The sequence below is a fragment of the Pristis pectinata genome, chromosome 10 (genome assembly GCF_009764475.1).
Source record: "Pristis pectinata isolate sPriPec2 chromosome 10, sPriPec2.1.pri, whole genome shotgun sequence".
In the NCBI taxonomy this organism is placed as follows: domain Eukaryota; kingdom Metazoa; phylum Chordata; class Chondrichthyes; order Rhinopristiformes; family Pristidae; genus Pristis; species Pristis pectinata.
In genome coordinates, this window is record NC_067414.1 from 72,091,634 (window position 1) to 72,103,901 (window position 12,268).

A 12,268-nucleotide genomic window follows, 5' to 3' on the forward strand; every position below is an offset into this window, starting at 1 on the left:
TTTTTATAGAATGGGTATTAGTGGGAAGTATGTCTACAATTTCCTGATGTATGGTTTTGCAATGCTTTTTCTAGCAATAATTAAAAGTAGGTGATGTGAAAAAATGAAGACTGTTGCAATCCTGCTCTCAGACTAGAACAATGAGAATCTTTTATCTTTGTCTTTTGGGAAAACCGCCTCAATAGCTGTATCATCTAGGAATGTTTTTTCACCAGCCTATGATCACCCAATCTTGCAGAAGGCAGTTTACCTAAATACAGGATTAACAAGCACTAAGAATTATGGAAAAACAATCCTCACTAAGGTAAATTATGCATTACTTCTTTTTATTTATATTTCAAAATTGTTTGACTTAAATGAACTCTGCTTTTGGTATATGCTTTTTGTTGAAGGAATTTATTTCTTGGGGATACTTATTCCATGTTATACCAACCTGCGATACTTGTACGCTCAAATATTCTATGATATTGTAATTTTTTTTCTAACTTTATCAGCAGCTGAAATTTCAATAACAATATAAATTTACATATACCAATGCCAATACCATTGTTTTCAATCTCAGTGCAGTTTATTAAGGCTGAGAGGTATTTAGGCATATCAGGCCATGAGTGGGTGAATATCGACCTCGTATGTCAGTGCTGCATTATGCTTTGGATTTGGTTGCTTTTTCAACTAGCCCTCCCAGCCACATTTGTTACCTCTACTGAACTGACATTTCAAGTTCAGGGTGACTCTAATGTTGTTAGCAGCAAGTCTGAATGCAGGAGAAAAATATGAGATGGAAAAATAAATACCAACTAAACATAAACCATTATTTTATTTATTTTCCTTCTAAGGAAACAGATCAACTGGACTAATTATTTTCAACTAAAAATATTATTTCAACATGAAAAAATTTCCTGTGGATATTTTCTGATGTGGCTGTTATATATTGCAATTAGATTTAAATGATTCATGCCTCACAGTGGTATCATTGGGTTCTTCTGTAAAATGTGTTAGGCTAGATTTGCTAAACAAAATGAAATATAACCATATCATTTATTGATCTCCTTACGTGGTTTCACTTCCCTTGGAATATTCCTCTCTGTATTTTTAAGTTTGTCCTTTTCCCTTTATCTGTAATTTGAAAACAAGGTGGCATAGTGGCATGGCAGTTATGTGGATGCCACATGACTCCAGGGACCCAGGTTTGATCCTGACCTTGGATGCCTGCTGTGTGGAGCTTGCATGTTCTCCCTGTGACTGCATGGGTTTCCCTTGAGTCCTCTGGTTTCCTCCCACATCCCAAAGATGTACTGGTAGTTTAAACGGCAACTGTAAATTGTTCCTAATGTAGGTGGGTGATAGGAGAATTAGGGCAGAATTGATGTGTATAAGAATAAGTTACAGGGATATAAATGGGGGAATGAGACTGATGGGACTGCTCTGAGAGCGAGCATAGACTTAATGGGCTACAAGGCCTATTTTGTGAGGAAAATATGGGAATATGAAAACTTATGGATGAAGTTATTTGCTGGAGAAAACAGTAGAGAGAACTCAGTTAATTTTTAGCATTTCAAGAATATTTTCATCTTTTTGTGCTTGTGTCTAAATACAAAGATAGTCAACATTGTTTTAAAGTAAAACAAATTCTTAACTATAGTGTTTCTCTTATGCTGGAGGAGGTCATTTGGCCTATTGGGTTTGTGCCAGCTCTTTATTAGAATAATGTGTATATATAGAAAATTGAAATGTACAAAATATTTTAAGCCATTAATCATTTGGTCCTCTGGACTGACTTTTTGAAATAGATAATGAATGTTGCAATGAGTGAAAATATGTACATACCATATGCCTTTGCTGATGCTGCTCATTTTAAAAATGTGCTGTGTAACCAAAGAGTTGTCTTGATTTTATTTATAAAACAGGAAGCAGATCTTGTTACTGCTCATGAATTAGGGCATAACTTTGGAGCAGAGCATGACCCAGATAGCCATGAATGTGCTCCCACTGATGATGATGGTGGAAAGTATGTCATGTATCCTATCGCAGTGAGTGGTGACCAGGATAATAACAAGGTACAGCATAATACATTGTATAGTGCTTTTGGCATTGTCTGCCCCTACTTACGAATAAAAGGCAGTAGACCAGCCTGTTTGGTTATCAACTTTATACTCAATGTACTCAAGCATTGACCCCCTAATTAAGTAAAAGGAAAACTAAAGTGGAACAATGGATTGTCGTATCTGAGTTCTGAATGATAGGATTAAAATTTCTACTTGCTGATTGCTGTAAAGGTTCCTTGAGAAGCCTTTATTAGCCTTATTTCATCTCTTGTGGATGTGATTCTGTTGTTCAAAGTTAGCTGTATTTCAACAGATATTAGTATTGATTAGGGGGCCACTGTGTTAGCTCCTGTGGGAATTGTAAAAACTCAATATATGGGTAACATTTTTTATATTGCAGTTCACTCATTTGCTGAGAAGTTAAATCGGAAAGAAATTTACCTCATGCGTGAGTCCAATTCATGTCACCAAGAAGGCTTTATCAAATACCTAAAATGTTCAAACTGAACTTCTGATGTGGGGGCAGGGGTGGGGAGTTTCTATTTTTGATTGCTTTCTGACAATTTCTGTTTAAAGTGTGGAACTGTCAATATTTAATGAAGGACCAATATTTGATGAAGGACAGATACTGGCTTAACTATAATATCCATTGGGGTCTAATAGCCTACTGGTGGCTCACTGGCTCCACTTTACAAAGCTGGCTGTATTTCAGAAGATGGTGGTGTGTAATTGGGAGATCACAAAGCTAAATAACTAATGCCCATTAATCAGGAAACAACCTACTCAAGTAGTGGAAATGACAATCCAAACCCCTGGCTCTCTTCATTTTCTTTCTAGTCTAAATAAAAGCTTTCTGTGGTCTAAAGTTTAAATTTTGCCAGCCCATAAAGTTTGGGGGCAAAAGCAGTTGTATGAAATTGTGGCAGATAGCAATGTATGTTATTTCAGGTTCATCACTAATTTAAATTGACATGCAGGAAGATTGCATTCAGGTTAATGCCAGGTCTCCTGTCTGCTTTGTGCCTTGACTGATCTGTAGAATCTGTTGTGACAGTCCGTGTGTTAATATTGTATTTGGGTTTCTTAAGTAATACTGTGTTATACCACAATTGCAGGAATCCTAAAGCAATTTTTGGATCAAGATAAAGTACGTCAAAGTTTTTCCATTGTGCTTTAACATTGGTTTTACAGGTCTTTGATTCTCAAATGTGCATTGTGGGATTTGAGTTGATTTTGATCTAGGTTTCATGTTTATAAATGCAGCAAAAATTTAAAGCAAATACAATTTTTATTGCTGCAATTCAGTTTAATGCTCCATATAGAAGCAAGTGCATTGCTTGGCTAACATAAAAATAGCAAATTCTGGAAACACTCAGCAGAAAGAGAGTTAATGTTTCAGGTCAAAGACCCTTTGTCTGTAATGCTTGGCTGAATATTTAACTTGGATAGCTACATTTTACTTCGATTTTATCAAAATAAGTGAGTTGCTTTTTGAATATTATGTAACTCGTAACGTATGATTCTTTAGCTATTCTCCAACTGCAGCAAACGATCAATTTATCAGACTCTAATTAATAAAGCATCCAAGTGCTTTCAAAAAAGGAACAATAAAGTATGTGGCAATTCACGTGTAGACGAAGGAGAGGAGTGTGATCCTGGGCTTTTATATCTACATGAAGACAAATGTTGTACTGATCAATGTAAACTCAAGAAAGACAAAAAATGCAGGTAAAATAAAAATGAAAGGACTTTAACATTTTACTCTGAATATTGTGCTTTCATCCGGAATGTGAACTCTACCTTGTTTTGACCTCTCTTAACCCAGGGGAACTTTTGCTAAGATATCATAAATTAATTCTGACTCATTATACATTGATATTTAAATTAGCCTGTTTTCTAGTTGGTTCTGCAATTTGTTGTTCCAAGAAGCTGTCCTGAATACACTTCATGAACTTGTTCTCAAGGCTACCATTGCCAGTTTTGTTTGGCCAGTCTTTGGAGGTTAATATCATCCAGGATTATTAAAGCATCTTTCTTGCAGGCCCCCATTTTATTATATTCTGTTCTAAACTGTATCTACTATTAGAGTTTGAGTCGTACAGCACGGAAACAGGCTCTTCGGCCCAACTCATTTATGCCGACTGTGTTGCCCTTCAATCTAGTTCCATCTGCCCTCATTTAGTCCGTAGCCCTCTAAACCTCTCTTATCCATGTACTTATCTACATGGCTTTTAAATGTTGCTAATGTGTCCACCTCAACCACTATTTCTGGCAGCTCATTCTAAATATGCACCACCCTTTGCGTGAAGAAGATGGCCCTGATGTCCCTTTTAAATCTCTAGCCTCTGATCTTAAACCTCTGCCCTCCTGTCTTTAACACCCCCTCCCTGGGAAAGATACTATGTGCTTTCACCCTGTCTATGCCCCTCATGATCTTATCCTCCTCTATCAGGTCGCCCCTCAATCTTCTACATTCCAGGGAATAAAGTCCTAGTCTACGCAACCTCTCCTTGTAACTCAGGCCCCCAAGTCCAGGCAATGTCCTGGTAAATCTTTTCTGCTCTCTTTCCAGTTTAATAACATCTTTCCTATAACAGGGTGACCAAAATTGTACACAATACTCTAAGTGCGGCTTCACCAACGTCTTATATAACTGCAACATAACTTCCCAACTCCTATACTCAATGCCCTGACTCATGAAGGCCGGTGTGCCACATGCCTTCTTCACCACCCTATCTACCTGTGACACTGCTTTCAGCGAACTATGTACTTGCATTCCTTTGTTCCTGTGTTCTATAACACTCCCCAGGGCCCTACCGTTCACTGTATAAGTCCTACTCTAGTTTGATCTCCCAAAACGCAATACCTCACATTTATCTGGATTGAAAGCCATTTGTCAATCCTCAGCGCACGTACCTAGCTGATCAAGATCAACTTGTAATTACCTTCTACACTGTCTACAACACCACCTTTTGCTATCATCTGCAAATTTACTAACCATGCCTTGTACATTCACATCCAAATTGTTTATATGAGTCATAGAGTAATACAGCATGGAAACATGCCCTTTGGCCCAACTCGTCCATGCCAACCAAGATGCCCATCTAAGTTGGTCCTGTTGGCCCGTGTTTGGCTCGTATCCCTTTAAACCTCTCCTATCCACGTACCTGTCCAAATGTCTTTTAAATGTTGTTATTGTACCTGCCTCAACCACCCCCTGCATGAAGAATTTGCGTCTCACATCCCTTTTAAATCTTTCCCCTTTCACCTATGCCCTCTAGTTTTTGATTCCCTTTCCCTGGGAAAAAGACTGTGTGTGTATTCATCCAATCTATGGCGCTAATGATTTTATGCATCTCGATAAGACCACCACTCAGTCTCCTACACTGCAAGGAATAAAGTCTTAGCCTTCCCAATCTCTCTCTATAACTCAGGCCCTCGAGTCCTGGCAACATCCTTGTAAATCTGTGCTCTCTTTCCAGCTTAATGACATCTTTCCTATAACAGGATAACCAAAACTGAACACAATACTCTGGTTGTGGACTTGCCAACGTTTGAACAGCTGCAACCTAACATCTCGACTCTTAAAATTCAACACCCTGACTGATGAAGGCCAGCATGCAAAACAGCTTCTTCACCACCCTGTCTACCTGTGACGCCACTTTCAGAGAACCATGTACCTGCACTCCTAGGTCCCTTTGTTCTACAACATTCCTTAGGGCCCTGCCGTCCTACCCTGGTTTGACTTCACAAAATGTAACACTTCACACTTATCTGAATTGAATGCCATTTTTCGGCCCACTTATCCAGCTGATCAAGGTTCCCCTGTAATTTTAGACAACCTTCTTCACTGTCTACGATACTACTTACTTATTAACCATGCCTTGTACATCCTCATCCAAATAATTCATGTAAATGATGAACAAAAATGGGCTCAGCACTAATCCCTAAGGCACACCGTTAGACACAGACCTCCAATCTGAGAAAGACCTTCCACTATCACCCACTGCTTCCTACCTCCAAGCCAATTATGTATCCAATTGGCTAGCTCGCCCTGGGTCCCATGTGATCTAACCTTGCAGACTAGCCTTCCACGTGGGATCTTGTCAAGGGTGTTGCTGAAGTCCGTATAGACTTTATAGACTGAATATAGAAGGCCTTTGTGTTTTGGAACAGAGTCAGATATATTCTGATCAATCTATTATTTTAAACTGAAAAATGCTCTAACAGTGTAAATACACAAACATGTATAAAAACTGCATTATGAATTCACAATGTTTTATATTGAAATAAATTCTAACAAAAATATACTTGGGGAAATTTGTATCTTGCAATCTTGCAATTCTTTGACTTCTATGTAGTTAAGTTGGAGATGGAACTTGTTTTTAATAACAACATTTATTTCTAAAGTGACAAGAATAGCCCATGCTGCAAGGACTGCCAATTTGAAAAAGCTGGGAAGAAATGTCAAGAAGCAATCAATGCAACATGCAAAGGAGAATCTACTTGTACAGGTGAGTGGTAGCCAAAATTGTGTGCATTAAATTTAAACCAGTTGTAACTTCTGAAAGATTTTGTAGAAATTCAGAAGCCTCCTCAACCTATTAGCAGCGTTTAACAGAGCTGTAGGGAAACAAGAAAATGAAGCAAAGGTGCGGTATGAATCATCATTCTAAGATGAGGAATCTGACGTAGTAGCTTCTGTTTCATTGCCGAAGTGGAGTTGATGCTTGCAGTGACTATTACCTTCTGTGCCTCCAGTAGATCAACATTGCAAAATGCCTGTAAGAAATTGTTTACAAGTTCAGACCATAGTTGACTGCATATTACATATCCAGTGATAGTAACAATGTACGCTTTCATAGCTATAGACATCCTTTCATCAATGACCATCAGACTATAATTAAGAACTGTTGAAAGGAATGTGGCTCATGGGCAGATCTTATTCTTGAACACTTCAGCATGACTAATTTCACGTACTGGTACCGAGAATGATTTGCTGGAAGCTAGTTCTGGAGTTAGATTTCTGTATACCTACGCCATGTAGGTTGTCACTTCAGCCTACTTTAGGAACACACTTGCCATTGGAGCTAATCATCTGCTAGAGCACAATGCACTCACCTCCCTCTAAAGACGTACGTGTCTGGTAAGCCTCACATATCCTTTTCCAAGGATGTTGTTCAATGGGATTCTCATTGGTGCTGTGATAGGGAAAAAAAAATCCAGCAGCTTGCACAAAAGATCATGAAAACCTAATTGCCAGAAGAAAAATATAATGCTTAATAAATGTTAAAATAATACTGCAATATTGTTGCAACCTTCCCATGACCTGCAACAGATTTCTTGCAGTTTGTAAGCCTGGAAATGGCCTACATGATAGGAAATGAAGGCAGAATGCACATGCCCCTACATGAATATCAGTCCAGCATATGTTTTTGAGGTGGGCACCCTCTGACGGAGACAAACTGAGCGTATTTCTACATGGAAGGGACCACCATCTCTTCTGATGCAATGTGCTGGACTAGCACTTTAAGATAGTGAATTAATGTCAGGAGAATCTTGGTTGTATGTGAAATAATTTTAGATAATTAATTGAAAACAGAATGATATTACATATATTGATAATGACTGAATTTATACTGTAGCTGAGAGAACAATTCAGTCATGTTTCCTTAAAACTGGACATCTTTTCTCTAATATAAGATTTCTTGTTGTTAGGGACTGACCAGTTCTGCCCTGCTCCTGGAAATGCAGCAGATCAGACAATTTGCGTGGATATGGGAAAGTGCAAAAATGGGGAATGCATTCCTTTCTGTGAGGCAGAGCATAACCTCAAGTCATGTGCTTGCAATGGTGAGTGAAAAGATTTCTTGGGTCCTATTTGGCCTTGTTTAAACAAGGACTGGTCATTTAACCAAAGTTCGTTCTTAGATCAAATACTGACATTATATATCAGTTGCCTGCAGTTGGTTGACTTGATCTGCTTCTGTTCTCCGTTTGGTAACTCAATGAACTTTAAAAAAAATCAAAATTAGAATTAAAATCGAGATGAAGTAACAAGTGCAGACATTTGCATATTTGGGCTGAATCAGCTGAAAAGTGGCCAGAAAGACATTTGTGAAAGAGTAGTGCTACATATAGGAAACATCTGAATCAGAATCAAATTTATTATCACTGACATATGACGTGAAATTTGTTGTTTTGTGGCAGCAGTACAGTGCAAAGACTCAAAGTCTATAAATTACAAAAATAAATGAATAGTGCAATAAAAAAGGAATAATGAGATAGTGTTCATGGATCATTCAGAAATCTGATGGCGGAGGGGAAGGAGCTGTTCCTGAATTGTTGAGTGTGGGTCTTCAGGCCACCTCCCTACCATACCACCTCCCTGATGGTAGTAACGAGAAGAGGACATGTCCCAGGTGGTGAGGGTTCTTAATGATGGATGCTGCCGCCTTGAGGCGCCGCTTCTTGAAGATGCCCTCAATTGTGGGGAACGTTGTGTCCGTGATGGAGCTGGCTGAGTCTACAACCCTCTGCACCTTCCTTCTTGAGATCCTGTGCATTGGAGCCTCCATACCAGGTGGTGATGCAACCAGTCAGAATGCTCTCCACCGTACATCATTAGATATTTGTAAGAGTCTTTGGTGACATACCAAATCTCCTCAAACTCCTAACAAAGTAGAGCTGCTAGTGTGCCTTTTTCGAGATTGCATCAATATGTTGGGCCAAGGATAGATCCTCTGAGATGTTGATGCCCAGAAACTTGAAGCTGCTCACCCTTTCCACCACTGACCTCTCAATGAGGACTGGTGTGTGTTCTCCTGACTTCCCCTTCCTGAAGTCCACAATCTTGCTGACATCGGTCTTGCTGACATTGAGTGCAAGGTTGTTGTGACACCGCTCAACCAGCTGATCTTTCTCACTCCTGTACGCATCCTTGTCACCATCTGAGATTTTACCAACAACAGTGGTGTCATTGGCGAATTTATAGATGGTGTTTGAGCTGTGCTTAGCCACACAGTCGTAAGTGTAGCGAGGGTAGAGCAGTGGGCTAAATACACATCCTTGAGGTGTACCTGTGTTGATAGTCAGTGAGGAGAAGATGTTATTGCTGATCCGCACTGATTGTGTTCTTCCTATAAGGAAGTCGAGGATCCAGTTGCAGAGGGAGGTACAGAGGCCCAGGTTTTGATGCTTGGTTATTAGTAATGAGAGAATGATGGTGTTGAACACTGAGCTGTAATTGATAAACAGCAGCCTGATGTATGTTTTGCGGTTGTCCAGGTGCTTCAGAGCATAGTGGACAGCCAGTGAGATTGCGTCTTCTGTAAACCTGTTGTGGCAGTAGGCGAATTGCACTGGGTCCAGGTCCTTGCTCAGGCAGAAGTTAATTCTAGCCAAAACTAACTTGAAGCACTTCATCACAGTAGATGTGAGTGCTACCGGGCGATAGTCATTGAGGCAGCTCACCCTGCTCTTGTTGAAGATGTCCTTGAATACTTTGAACCATCTGAACCAATGAGCCATCTGCAGATGGCTAGCACATTTTTGTGAGGAGGATATCACATAGATAAGGGAAATGACACGTGTTTAATTTGTTCATGTACCTTGATTGGGCGAGCACAATCACAGGAAGCGTCTCCAGTTGTAGTAGCTTGGGCTCTGGACTTTAGAGCAGGATCAATGTCTGGAGTTACTGTGGCTTATCCACAGTGCTAAGAACTTTGTGGATAGCACATAGAGAGAGATTGTTACACTGCTGCTTTTCTGTATGCAGGTGGCGAGAGAGTGGGTGGCAGCCCAGCAGATTATGAGGGGCAGGCGATTAGGAGTGGTGTAGGATTCTTTTGGTCCATCTCCCTCACAAATAAACTAATATATTTTGCTTTTTTGGATACAGGTGCTGATTTATGGGGAGGGGGGGGGGTGGCGGGCTTGTAGTCAGAGCTAGTAACAGACATCACGAGTGACTCATCTGCACAGAGGGGAGGAAGGTGCATGGATAGGAAAGGTTTAGAGGGATATGGGTCAAATGCAGGCAAATGGGACTAACTTAGATGGGCATTTTGGTTGGCATGGACGAGTTGGGCCGAAGAGCCTGTTTCCATGCTGTATGACACTGGGATGGAAAACAATAGTGATAAAGGATTCAAAAGTGAAGGGGAAAGACCTCTCCATGGTCACAGGATGGTATGTTACCTCCATGGTGCCAGGATCAAGGATGTTACTGGCTGCAGAGCATCCTGAAGGGGGAGGGCAAACAGGTTATAGGTTGTGTTCTGTATTGGTGCCAATGATTATAGGGACAATGAGGGATGGAGTCCTGTTGGCAAAATTTAAGTAGCCCGGGAGAAAGGATAAAAAGCAAGAGCTCAAAAGACAGCAATCACTGAAGAAACACCAGGGCCACGTGCTTGTGGATATAGAAACGGAAAGATAGAATGTGTAGCTGGAGGGAAGGCTTTAGATTCCTAAAGGATTGGGACCGTTATTAGGGAAGGTGAAATATGTAGTGCCGCTCGTTGACTATCTATAAGCCAGAAGGGTTGCAACTCAGGATGATCTGGTTGAAGGAACTGATGGCATTGTGGCCAAGTTTGCAGATCATACCACCATAGGTGGAGGAATAGGTAGTGTTGCAGAGGCAGAGAGTCTGCAGAAGGACTTGAAAGAGCAGGTAAAGAAGTGGCAGATGGGATACAATGTAGGGAAGTGTGGGGTTATGCACTTTGGTAGGAAGAATTGTTACGGATCAGGTTGCTATTTGGTGAATGTCCCTTTAAGACATAGTACAGTAGAGTAGTTTGCAGACCACTTTGGTCTAGGGGTATGAACTTTGCTACGTACCACAAACAATAGAAACACACCGAGTCATGTATAAGTGTTAAAAAAAACTATTTTATTAATAACTACTTATGATAATAAGAAAAGTAAAAATGTTAGATATCAAATATAATCCCCAAAACTAAACTCAAAGTGTGTGTGTGTGTGGCAAATTCCCAAACTCCAAGTCCAGGAATAAGTCTCAAAGTTCAATTCAGCAAGTCATAAGGTAAAACAAGAGCAAAGGCTTTTGCAAAACCACCATTGACTGAAGAGAAAATGTAGAGAGAGAATATAGAGAGAAATTACAAAATCCAGATGTTCCACGATGGAACCCATACGACACCTCAATCACTGACGATCTCCATTTGCTTTGTTCCAAAATATCTGCCACCCCGAAGGCATTCGATACGTGGCTGTCCACACAAATACCTGTTTCCCTCTACAGGTTAACGACAAAGTGGATTCCACTTGCTTGCTCCAAAAACCCATACATGGATTGCAGTGACAGACACAGTTATTGTTCTTTATCCATTGTTACGAGACCGTCAGTCAGTCAGTCTCTCTCTCTCCCTCCCTCCCCTCCCCCCTCCCCCACCCCTCCTTACTGAGCAACAACGTCAACACATTGTAATCTTGCTGTCGTGATGATACCACACACACACCACTACTCCACTGTGTTATGTCTTGAAGGGACATTCACCAAATAGCAACCTGATCCTTAACAGAATAAAGGTGTAGACTACTGTCTAAATGAGGAGAAAATGCAGAAATCAGAGGTGCAAGGGGACTTGGGAGTCCTAATTCAGGATTCCCTAAAGGTTAACTTTGCAGGTTCAGTCATTAGTAAAGAAGGCAACTGCAATGTTAGCATTCATTTCAAGAGGATTAGAACATGAAAGCAAAGATATACTGCTGAGGCTTTATAAGGCGTTGATCAGACCACATTTGGAATATTGAGAGCAATTTTTGGGCCCCATATCTAAGGAAGGATGTGCTGGCCCTGGAGAAGGTCTGGAGGAGGTTCACAAGAATGATCCCATGAATGGAAGGCTTAATGTATGAGGAGCATTTGATGTCTCTGGGTATGTACTCAATGGAGTTCAGAAGGATGAGGGGAGATCTCACTAAAAACCTACTGGATACTGAAAAGCCTAGATAGAGTGGACATGGAGAGGATGTTCCCATTAGTAGGAGAGTCTAGGATCCGAGGGGACAGCCTCAGAATAAAGGGATGTCCCTTTTAAAACTGAGATGAGGGGGAATCTCTTCAGCCAGTGGGTGGTGGATCTGTGGAATTCATTGCTACAGAGGGCTGTGGAGGCCAAGTCATCAGGTGTATTTAAGGTAGAGATTGATAGGTTCTTCATTGGTAAGAGGGTTAAGGGATAACGGAT

General features: G+C 40.5%; 1 protein-coding gene across 4 annotated transcripts in view; it reads left to right on the forward strand.

Annotated features, from left to right (window-relative positions):
- The window catches only part of LOC127574939 (disintegrin and metalloproteinase domain-containing protein 17-like), a 56,850-nt gene that overhangs the window by 31,897 nt on the left and 12,685 nt on the right, over positions 1 to 12,268 (forward strand). For 2 of the 4 annotated variants that reach the window (XM_052024464.1, XM_052024465.1), the window contains exons 10-14: positions 186 to 304; positions 1,908 to 2,057; positions 3,574 to 3,773; positions 6,456 to 6,559; positions 7,764 to 7,898. In XM_052024464.1, the coding sequence (XP_051880424.1) occupies positions 186 to 304; positions 1,908 to 2,057; positions 3,574 to 3,773; positions 6,456 to 6,559; positions 7,764 to 7,898 (708 nt within the window). The remainder of the gene's footprint in view (positions 1 to 185; positions 305 to 1,907; positions 2,058 to 3,573; positions 3,774 to 6,455; positions 6,560 to 7,763; positions 7,899 to 12,268) is intronic. The other 2 variants (XM_052024466.1, XM_052024468.1) reach the window with 1 other exon arrangement.